The following is a 12,168-nucleotide window of genomic DNA, read 5'->3' as shown; positions in this document are numbered from 1 at the left end:
AACGGAATTGCATTTTTTTATATGATGTGGTGCCACCCATTTGGTGTTAACGACAATTTACATGTGAAAGGAAAAGATGCTGTTTCCTCCACCTCTTTCCTCTTCAACTTCAGAGGAGGCCAACTGATTTGGTGGACAAGTGCATGCTCCTTCAATTCAGAGTTGCTAATCTGCTCTGTATCATCAATGTATAGGGTTATCTAAAATTTCGTATGCTGACGATGTTCATCTGATTTTCCGGTCTGAAATGGCATTACAATGAAAGCCCCAACCTCTGCCACTTAGGTTCAAACCAGCCCTTTCGCGAGTCGATCAATTAACGGCCATAAAGGAGCTCTACAAGCAGCTTTGCCGCAATACCAGAATGTGATGTGGTGAAGCATATTGAAAAATATGAAGGGGCTATTGTAACAGCGCAGAGCATCTACATGTTGGAACCAGCGTTTTCTCGGGCCAATAGATTTGTGACCAAGTCTGAATTACAACTTCACTGTAATGAGAGAGTGTGATAGGGCAAAGCATATAAAAAATTAACGAGGCCACTGCCAGTCTGACATTGATTATTCTTCAGGAACTTTGAATTAGAGCACTGCAGGAGTCAATTTTACCGGCCCGGGCTCAGCCCGGCCCAAAAAAAAAATTCATGCTGCAGCCCGCCCAAGCCTGAAAGGATTGGGCCCAGCCCGACCTGGCCCGTTTTAGCCAAATATGCCTTGAGCATAAACAAAGCATTGTCCTATCTTTGGTTATTGAGTAGATATTTGCCCCACCAAAAAATTTTCAAGTGCGTGTTTTGAAAATTTTTTTCAGTGTCACAACTTTCACCAGTTCTGTGTATTCTTTTGGTTAATTACATTTATAACACTTTTGTAAAATAACTGTAGGGCAATATAAAATTTAATTCGAGTCCATAGTTGGCTCTCTCATGTACACAGTGCTAACCACACTACTATCTCATTTTGGCACTTCAAAGAGCAACTGCAAAATATAATACCCCCATAAAGGAGGAAATAGTGGCAGATATTTATACTCCAAGCCTATATAAAGTGCATATGAGCCGGGGCCATTGAGTAAATCTGGCAAGCCTCCTGCAAACTTCATTTATCATAAAATGCAATTTAAAAGACAACGAAAAATGCACTCCTGCTGTTTCTAGCAAAAAAAAACACCACGCTGAGTAGCCTTACATGAAGCTGTCTTGTCAACTCCTCAAAAAGCAACTGTCTTCAACGTGCACTATGTTTTCGCACTCAAAACAAGACGGTTCTTTGCCCCACCCTTCTTCCGCTGTTATGATCACCGCCTTGCAATAAATCTGTGAAAATGAACCAAACCAGTAAGCAAGTGAGACACCGTCCTCACTGCTCCCTGAAGAGGGCTATATTGTCATATTCATGTAACCACCGCCTTCAATCTTTCAAAACAACTGGCGGCATCCTTACTGATCTCTGCAGAACGCTGTGTGTTGGGCGCCCCGCCGCGGTGGTCTAGTGGCTAAGGTACTCGGCTGCTGACCCGCAGGTCGCGGGCTCCAATCCCGGCTGCGGCGGCTGCATTTCCGATGAAGGCGGAAATGTTGTAGGCCCGTGTGCTCAGATTTGGGTGCACGTTGAAGAACCCCAGGTGGTCGAAATTTCCGGAGCCCTCCACTACGGCGTCTCTCATAATCATATGGTAGTTTTGGAACGTTAGGCCCCACAAATCAATCAATCAAGCTATGTGTTGGGCATCCGGAGTGTGATCCTCAACACCAAAGAGCAAAACCAGGAGAGTGGGTTGCTTGTCGCCAATAGCCAAAAGCATCAGTTAGATCAGGGAGTGAAGTCTGGCTGTGTATGGCCTGCGGTTGTGGTGGTAGAATTGCAGCTCGCGGCAATGACAGCCGACGGGAATGAGATGTGTGGCAGAAAGAAAAAGTGGAGACTATGATGGGCAATAAAAAGATGGGAAGTAAAGAAAAAATTCTGCAGATACCACGTACTTGGGAATCGATGTTAAGCGAAGCATGCAGAGGAAAGGTAACTGTGTTGTAATTTTCTTAAGGAGTGAAATGGTATGTAATGATGCTCAAGATATCTACAAATGTTGAGATCTTGAGTGGAGTGTGCAGGCGGCGACCACGAACTGATAATTTGCCTGAACAAACTAGGGCAGGCAATCTTCGCGCTCAGCCGAAGCAACCAACAAAGCCAGCTGACTGACTTTTGTGTGCGTGAATAAAGGTTTGCTTCACCGAGTACCACTTCAGGGAAGTCCTCATGGCTAATTTAGCTGCACTTGCTGAGATTTCATGGGGCAGTCACTCATACCGAACTTTTTGCCGTCCTGCTGACTTCGTTATGACGATGGTTTACTGTAATTTAGTCAAGTATTTCTGCCCCTTCAAATGCGGGAACTGCATATACTTTTAACAACATGCTTGTCTTCATTGCACTGTCACAGCGTGTCTGACTTGCCACAGTTTCCCTGCTCAAGAACTGAAAAACTAATTATGAATTTATAACCATGAACAAACAATGTATTGAAGTAGATAAACAGAAAATGTAGACATATTTGTGCTTTTAGGCAGATTTATATTACACAAGTTTTGGTGGCATAAATACAAAAACAAATATTCCCCAGTGTTAAACATTTTCCGCAGAAAACACCTCAACCACTTTGAACCACTTAGCGGCCATTTAAAACTGCCATATATTAATGCAACAATTTCAATCTGGAGAAATAGTCACAGCGTTTCGATGGCCGTAGACAAGATGTCCTTTTAAAAGTGCTTATGTGACACAGGTATAACTTTCTATGGCAATAAAATAAACTAAGCAATACGAAAGTTGGCAGGTGATCTCTTCAGGCACATGAAAATTTAGAGTGGAATCTTCTTTTAAAAGAACACTGCAACACTTTCCAAAGAACCATAATATGGCTCCATTAAAGAAGTTTGTTATCCAACTGCAAAACTTTTTTGAATCCATCAAGTACAAGCAGAGTTGAGAGATTTGTCGTACCCCGTAATTGCTCTCTCTCGTCGGTCGTCCAAACAAACACGTTGGAAGCTAAACGGGCCGAGATGGCGCGGGGTAGAGAAGCTATGTCACACGCACGTCATGACTGTAGGTACTTTTTTCTTCGAGTGCGCGGCTTACTTCCAGTGCGATCGCGAGCATACCTTCGAGTACGTGGCGGCCTTAGTAACTATGAAGCTAGCAATGCTCAAATCAGCCAATGGCCGTGAATGTGGGTATATGGCACAGTAATTTGAATATATAGCATCGTTTGTAGAAATAAGAGAAAATTTCCAGTGGACTCTAATAACTAAGTGTTAATTCCTGGCCTCATTTTGATTTAATATGTGGGGTTTAACATCCCAAAACCACCATATGATTATGGGAGGCGCCGTAGTGGGGGGCTCCGGAAATTTCGACCACCTGGGGTTCTTTCACGTGCACCTAAATCTGAGCACACGGGCCTAGCGCATTATCGCCTCCATCGAAAATGCAGCCGCCGCAGCCGAGATTCGATCCCGCAACCTACGGGTCAGCAGCCGAGCTCCTTAGCCACCAGACTGACGCGGCGGGGCGATTCCTGGCTTCGCGCTTCGCTATAATGTTTGATTGGTGTGTTAGGAGTCCCGACTACTGATCGGCAGCATTTCCCAACTAGGCTCAAGTAAGGAACTCAATGACAAAATGTTGATGAAAAAAAGAAGCTGCAAGTGGTACCAGTTAACATATAAATAAGAAATTGTCCTGTTCAAAAGGTACTTACAATTTGCAAATTCTTGAGTTGTCCAATGGCTGGAGGAAGCTTCTCAAACTCATTGTCACCTAAGTACAAGGCCCGCAGAGTATCTGCAAGCAAATGCCGACAAAATTAGGACATCAGCACAAATGCACACTGCATCAATGCAGAGCAGAGAGAAGAGAAAGAAAGTAAAGAAGACCGTGGTAGCATTGCGATGCGGTTATCACGGGTGCATTGAGAGAGGGAGGAGGCTAGCTGCCTAGGTAACGGCACGGCTCCGGCCACTTGCTGGCCATGCGCTCCGTATGGAATGTGCAATCATTTTTTGTCAGAACAAGTGTCATCGCAGAGCGCAAAAGATATCACGCTTGCAACCTTGTCCACAAATTCAAAAGCTTTATGGCTTTAAGACGCAAGCTTTCAGCTTTGTTGCAGTTGATCTGTTGGCCGCAAAACTAAACTTCATATTGTCACGCGCGTACCGCGAAAAAGACGAAGGCAACAGCACATACGCGCATCTGCATGCTTTTATGCAAAATGCAACAACGAGAAAGACGAGGAGGAACTCTCTGGTGCACGCGGTTAATAAAAAGACCGACCTGCTGCTGTTTTCTCAGCGTCTTCAAATACGACCTCTGTCTTCTCGTCTCGACACAGGTGGAGGTGCTGGGGCCTGCAACCTGATGCAAGAAAGTGTTGTTCGGGACCGTACACCTAGTCCGGAGCCTCAACATCTTGTTACGACTCCAGTACACCGATTCAGCCGGCGTCTACTAGGCCTAAGTCCAGAACGCTTGACTGCATCTCCATTTACCAACATGCAGGCCCCTTCAACGTCTGCGAATTTTCCTCCGGCCCAGACGACTCATCCTTACCAGGTAACTTTCTAGACTCCTCGTGTTCCCGAAGTCTTCCGTGGAGAACTGTATGAAGATGTCGAGGACTGGCTCGACCAGTTCGAGCAACCGGACGACGCGACCGTCCCAGCCTCGACACCTTTGTCTGTCAACATTTGCTCTATCCTGTCACCCTTGGATAAACAGCGCCTACTAGAGCTGATACACCAGTTCAAAAATTGTTTTTCGTGCACGTCGAAAGTCAAGCAAACACCACTGACCCGGCACGGAATCATCGTTGAAGAAAATATGAGACCGATCCGTCAAAAGCCATACCGTGTGGCTCCGAAAGAACATGACGAGATCCAAAAGAAAGTTCAGAAGATGCTCGAAGATGACGTAATACAGCCTTCCAAAGTCCCTGGGCATCCCCCGTGGTATTGGTTAAAAAGAAAGACGGCAGCTTGCGTTTCTGTATAGATTACCAGAAGGTAAACCAAGTAACGAAGAAAGACGTCTACCCACTGCCACGCATAGATGATCCTCTTGATCGGCTGCGGCATGCACGCTATTTCTCATCGATGGACCTGCGAAGTGGCTATTGGCAAATACAGGTCGACGAGAGAGATTGTGAGAAAACTGCTTTCATGACGCCCGATGGTCTTTATGAATTTAAAGTGCTTCCATTCGGGTTATGCTCGGCGCCAGCCACTTTTCAGCATTTAATGGACACTGTGCTATCAAGACTGAAGTGGCAGACATGCTTGGTCTATCTAGACGACGTTATCGTCTTCTCAGCTACATTCGAAGAACACCTAAGTCGATTATTTGCAGTTCTACAAGCCATACGTTCGGCTGGCCTGACTTTAAAACCAGAGAAGCGCCATTTCGGTTTCAGCGAACTTTGCTTCTTAGACCACGTGGTCAGCCACGAAGGTGTTCGACCTGACCCGGGCAAAATCGACGCTGTCGCAAAGTTTCCTGCACCGCATGACAAAAAGAGCAGTGAGACGCTTCTTAGACCTCTGCGCTTATTACCAACGATTCATTGCCAACTTTCCGTCTACTGCGGCGCTTTTGACGCGGCTCACACGAGAGGATGTCCCCTTTCTTCGGAGCGAAAAGTAACAAACAGCGTTCAACGAATTACGCCAACGCCTTTTAACACCTCCAAACACCTCCGGTTCTTGCGCACTTTGACCAGGAAGCGCCACCAGCACTTCACACCGATGCAAGCAATGTGGGCCTGGGCGCCGTACAATAATAAGGCAATATAACTCCGAGAAAGTGATAGCCTATGCCAGCAGAGCTCTCTCTCGCACGGAAGAGAACTACTCTAATACCGAGAAAGAGTGCCTCGCCGTGGTTTGGGCAGTTCTCAAATTTCGACCGTATCTGTACGGCCGCTCATTCAAGGTCGTCAGTGATCACCACTCGCTTTGCTGGCTCACTAACTTGAAAGACCCACCATCCGGCCGTTTAGCACGCTGGAGCCTTCGGCTTCAGGAGTTTGATATGACCATTATTTATAAATCAGACAGGAAGCACTCCGACACAGACTGTCTCTCGCGGTCACCCGTTGAACCTGCTGCTATTAATGAGGAGTCTATGGACGCCGCATTCTTGGGAGTCATCAACGCGGCCACTATTTCACAAGAGCAGCGCAGTGACCCTGACCCGTTTCGGCTTATCGACTTCTTAGCAGGACGACGTGAAGACGTGCCAGGAGTTTTTGCGAGAGGAGTGCCATCTACAACGTCCTATACAAGAAAAACTTTTCTCTCACCGGCAGCCCATACTTGCTCGTCATCCCTGCATCACTGTGAAAAGAAATTCTGGAAGCCTGCCATGACGAAGTCACCTCCGGTCATCTCGGTTACACTCGAACATTGTCCCGTCTGCAAAACAGTTACTACAGGCCGAACCTACCTGCTGCTGGAAAAGATCACGTCCAAACATGTGTCGACTGTCAAAGACACAAAGCACCACCCGGCAGGCTTATTACATTCCGTCCAAGTACCAGCAAAGCCATTCGACCAAATCGGAATGGATTTCCTGAACCCATTCCCAACTTCTACCACAGGGAACAGATGGATCATTGTCGCCACCGATTACTTGTCTCGCTATGCAGAAACTAAAGCCATGCCGAGGGCCACAGCAGCAGAAGCGGCTCATTTCTTCATAGAAAACGTCGTCCTTCGGCACGGTGCTCCAACAGTTCTCATCACGGATAGAAGAACTGCGTTCGTGGCAGAACTTTTGGAGTCGGTTCTCAGGCTCAGCGGTACAGCTCACCGGAGAACAACGGTGTACCACCCACAAACGAACGGACTAACAGAGCAGCTTAATAAGACCCTCGCAGACATGCTCTGCATGTACGTCAACACAGAACACAAGAACTGGGACGAAATCTTGCCTTATGTGACCTTCGCCTATAATACTGCCCGGCAGGAAACTACCGGAATGACGCCATTTAGTTTAATATACGGGCGTGAAGTCACTACAACGTTGGACACTATGCTGCCGCACGAGTGTGATGACACTCATGCTGACGCCGAAGAATTTGGTCAGCGCGCCGAAGAAGCCCGACAGCTAGCCTGCGTGCGTATTTGTCACCAGGAACACAAAGATGCGAAACGATACGACCTATGCCATAAATTGGTAACCTACAAACCAGGCGACAAGGTATGGGTCTGGATTCCAATACGTCGACGCGTACTTTCAGAGAAGCTATTACGACGATACTTTGGCCCATATCGAGTCACCCGACGATTGAACGATATCAACTACGAAGTTATTCCCGACGGCGATTGCAGCTCCAGTCGCCAAAACCGCTCGCACGAGATCGTGCATGTCATCCGAATGAAACCCTACTTGTCCAGCTAACTCTCGTTTGTCCTGTGGGTGCCGGTGTATATGTGTGTTTTATAAGTAGAGCTCCGTGGCTGTGCATCGGGACAATGCCATTTTTGGGGGGAGGCAAATGTCATGTGCGTACCGTGAAAAAGACGAAGGCGACAGCGCATATGCGCATCTGCACACTATTATGCAGAACGCATGTTTTATAAGTAGAGCGCCGTGGCTGTGCATCAGGACAATGCCATTTTTGGAGGGAGGCAAATGTCATGTGCGTACCGTGAAAAAGACGAATGCGACAGCGCATACGCGCATCTGCACACTATTATGCAGAACGCAACAACGAGAAAGACGAGGAACTCTCTGGTGCGCGCGGTTAATAAAAAGACCGACCCGCTGCTGTTTTTTCAGCATCTTCAAATACGAGCTCTGTCTTCACGTCGCGACAATATCATACACACTTCTCTAAACACTTCTCTTCTCTTCTCTTCTCCATCATACACACTTCTCATACACACTTCTCTTCTCTGAACGCTCGATCTTCGTGTTGTCTCAAATATATTTCCTATTACAATATGCCAACAAGCAGGCAAAGCCTAATCACCATTCACTGCCTTTTCGAAATCGGTCATGGGCGATCAAAGTAGTGGTCTGGTACGGAAGCAACGAAACTCTTTGTGGTGCGTTATACTGACAACAGCGCAACAAGGAGCCCTTGCTGCTCTGTTCTCAGTATATAATGAACCACCAACTTGTTCAAAGACTTGCACTCTTTGCGGTGGCCGCACATGCATTGACTGAAATTGTACCATTAATGAAAACGAGGGCATGCATGGCACGTCTAACACTTGAATGGTGGTTTGTGATTTGATTGATATGTCTTGGACATCGCGTGCGCACCCGCAAAATCAAAAGATCGGTGTAATTCAGCACGCGGAATTTCAGCAGTGCTTCGACAGTTTTTGTGTAATGCACACAATCAAGGTGGTCTGAAACATAGTCGGGTGAAATTTTTCACGATGACACTTTGTTTTGTTAGTTTTTTTTTTCTTGCATTGATTCTGTTAAAGAGCCATTACCAGGCCCCATAGCAAATTTCAGTTAGACAGTGGTTGTTGGGTGCCCGACGAGAAACATTTTGCCACAAAAATTTTTTGAATCGGTTCATCAGGAGCGGAGAAAACAGGTTTTCCGAAACGGTGCAAAACGAGGATGATAGGAGGCGAGCTCAAAACCCTTGCCGCTCCTTCGCAAGCCTTCGCAAGCCAAATCTCTTCCCCACCCTCTCCGCCATCCAACCAAGAGGTCACATGCGCCTGACGTGCCCAAACAAGTCCAACCCCTGAGCATGCGGGCGGTGTTGCTTTATTCACCAGCGTTATTTTGTGGTCTTCTTCCTGTTTCTGCAGGATGGTTTGGAAAGGCTGGCTTAGACGCGGTAGAATAGATGAGCACAATGAGTGCGCGAACGCGTAGGAGCGCTCCACAGCGGTCGTCTGCTTGATGCGCTGACCGCGGGGCACGAACGCAGGCAAAACGCCGATACATTAGCCCTGTATCTTGTTGCAATTCACGGGAGAAAAATGGACAAAAGACGCTCACATTCCTTTACTACGTCTCATTATTTATCTAGAGTTTTATTAATTTTCTCAAGCAACAAATTACATAAACTACGCATGCCACTGATTTGATTGATATGTGGGGTTTAGCGTCCCAAAACCACCATTTGATTATGAGCGACGCCGTAGTGGAGGGCTCCGGAAATTTCGACCACCTGGGGTTCTTTAACGTGCACCCATATCTGAGCACACGGGCCAACAACATTTCCGCCTCCATCGGAAATGCAGCCGCAGCAGCCGGGATGCGAACTCGCGACCTGCGGGCCAGCAGCCGAGCACCTTAGCCACTAGTACGCATGCCATGTTAAATAATTTTCACCATGTCACGTGCCACTGTTTGCAACGTCAGAGCAGAGTCGTCTACGTAGAGGACCAACATCACTGCATTGCCGTGTACATAGGGCCATTCATACGCGCACGTCATGCCCTCATTCTCTAGGCGCGCACTGGCGGAAAGAAGGGGGAGCAGCGTTCATCTTGAAATTTGACATATTTTTGCAGCGCGTAGCATTGCAAATTTTGGCAGACGTGATCATGAACGCTGTGATAACCGGATAGTCCTGGGCCATGCCGGTCGCTGGACCGAATCACACACACGCACGTTGGCAGGTTCCACACTGACTGGCTGGTCATGTGCGCCGCATTTATTTTCTTGCAACATCGACGCCCCCGGGTGCCGAAACGGCAAACTAATCTTATCGCATCCCTCCCCCCTTTATTATTGGTTGCAAACCATTGTTTAAGGTGCATAGCCCGATACTGGTCGTAGAATTCTGGTACTTCGACGCAGGACAGGAGTACTGGGTGCTGTGACAGCAAGTTCCGGTTCCCTCACCACGTCTTCCCTGGGATCTTGCCTAGACTCTGTGTCGTGAAGACGATCCGGAGATAGCTGCCTCTGACCTACATCCAAGCCTGGAGCAAGAACAGTTAGCTGCGTCTGACCCACGTCCAAGCTTGGAGCAAGACCGGTAGATACTGGGCTGCCTGACTTTTGGTTGTCTGCACTCAGTTTCTCAGGGGCCTGGCGGATGTTATCCAGATGACGAGTTAACCGTCGTCCATCTTCCAGTAGAACATCCATGGACGAAGTGCGTTGTTCGGTGACGACTGCCGGGAGCCACGCAGGTCCTGGACGGAAGTTCCTTGCGAACACCTGGTCACCCGGGTGGCCTAAAACCCTGGGTCTTGTTCCTTGGTCGCATTTGATTTTCTGCTTAAGTTGCTTCTGTAGCACCTTGGTCCTGAGGTCTGGGTGTAGCAGGTCCAACGCAGTCCTCAGCTTCCGCTCCAACAACAGCTCCGAAGGACAGCAACCCATGACCTCGTGAGGCGTTGACCTGTATGTCAGGAGCATGCGGGCAATTTGAGTGCGAATACCTCCAGGGCCAGCCTTCCGTAACTTGTTTTTGACAGTCTGCACGGCCCACTCTGCAGCACCGTTTGACGCTGGATGATAAGGTGGCACCAGCATTCGCCTCACCCCGTTTTTCTTGAGGAATGAGGAGTAAAGCTCACTGGTAAATGCTAGCCCATTATCCGACACGACCACATCTGGAAGACCTTGGTTTGCGAACATAATGCGCATGCAGGAAATAGTTGCTTCGGCCAAAAGTGTAGAGACCGGGAACACTTCAATCCACTTCGAAAACGCATCGATTGCGATAAAAAAATTGGTGTTCCTGTAAGGACCGGCATAGTCCACATGCAGCCGTGACCACGGTTTTTCCGGGAACGGGCAGGGCATGACAGGCACTGGTCGTGACACTCTTTGATGCTCCTGGCAAATACGGCACCTTTGAATGGTTATCGCTATATTGTTATCCAGGCTAGGCCACCCCACATGGCTACGCGCAACTGCCTTCATTTTGGACAGTCCTGGATGACTCTCATGCAGCAGCTGGAGGACTTCCTTTTGCAAGGATTTTGGAACAATGACTCTGTTGCCCCACAATAGACAGTTCCCTTGCACGCTCATCTCATGAAAGCGCGTCTCGTAGGGTCTTCCCTCTGACCCTAGGTTTATCTGGCCGCCTGACCACAACGCTGCTCTTACTTGTGACAGCCCAGGTCTCTGGAGATGGCTGCCGCAACAGCATTTGACGACAAAACCCCTGGGTATACTCCTTCCAGCATTAACACTTCGGCAGGGCAGTAAACAACGAATTCGGCAGTTGGCAGAGGTAGCCGGCTTAACCCATCGGCATGAGCAATTTGTGAACCCGGCCTATACTTCAGGTGGTAACTGTACCTCGACAACAGCAAGGCCCACCTTAGCACTCTCTGAGAACAGGATTCGGGAACTGGTTTGTCTGCTGCGAGCAGGCCGAGCAGCGGTTTGTGATCTGTGACGGCTTCGAATTGCCGGCCCTATAAGTACTGCCTGAACTTTGTAACGCCAAATACAAGGCTCAATGCCTCCTTATCTAATTGGCTGTAGTTTTTCTCCGCGGTTGCCAGGCTGCGGGAGGCAAAACCAATGGGGCGCTCTTCTGCAGATGACTCTCGTTGCGCCAGTACTGCTCCAATCCCGAAGGGAGATGCATCAGTGACAAGCACAGTTGGCTTTCCTGGGTCAAAGTGTGCCAATATAGCAGCAGAGGCCAATGGCTTCTTGCTTCTCCGAAATGCCTGCTTTTCATCAGTTTCCCAGCGCCATTGTGTTCCCGACGTCAACAAACTATTGAGCGGCTGTAATACGGCAGAAAGGTTCGGCAAAAACCTGTAAAAATTAACCAACCTGAGGTAACTCTGAAGTTCCTTGACCGCTCGGGGTTCGGGGGCTTCCAGCACTGCTTCAGTTTTAGCCGGGTTTGGACGCAGCCCAGCCGCACTAATGATATGGCCCAAGTACTGGACTTCTGGTTTCATGAATTCGCATTTGGATAACTTCAGTCGCAGTCCCGCGGTCTTCAGGCGATCCAACACACGGCCCAAATTTTCCCAATGCTCTTTGTCACTAATTCCTGTGACCAGAATATCATCAAAGTACACTACGACATGGTCAAGGTCGTGCAACAGATTTTCCATCTCTCGCTGAAATGTAGCCGGAGCTGATGAAACCCCGAACGACAGCCTTGTGAATTGGTATAACCCCTTCGGAGTGTTAATGGTGACTA

At 48.2% G+C, this 12,168-nt stretch overlaps 1 protein-coding gene across 3 annotated transcripts in view; it reads right to left on the bottom strand.

The window, feature by feature from the left end:
• Positions 1–12,168, bottom strand: part of ics (ras suppressor protein 1) — a 48,488-nt gene that overhangs the window by 21,096 nt on the left and 15,224 nt on the right. For all 3 annotated transcript variants that reach the window (XR_005109929.2, XM_037423230.2, XM_075893300.1), the window contains exon 6: positions 3,763–3,845. Coding sequence is in view for 2 of the 3 variants with exons in the window: in XM_037423230.2 (XP_037279127.1) it covers positions 3,763–3,845 (83 nt within the window). In the remaining variant the exon portion in view is untranslated. The remainder of the gene's footprint in view (positions 1–3,762; positions 3,846–12,168) is intronic.

The sequence above is a fragment of the Rhipicephalus microplus genome, chromosome 4 (assembly GCF_043290135.1).
Source record: "Rhipicephalus microplus isolate Deutch F79 chromosome 4, USDA_Rmic, whole genome shotgun sequence".
Classification (NCBI taxonomy): domain Eukaryota; kingdom Metazoa; phylum Arthropoda; class Arachnida; order Ixodida; family Ixodidae; genus Rhipicephalus; species Rhipicephalus microplus.
This window is presented reverse-complemented; position numbering and strand designations above follow the sequence as displayed.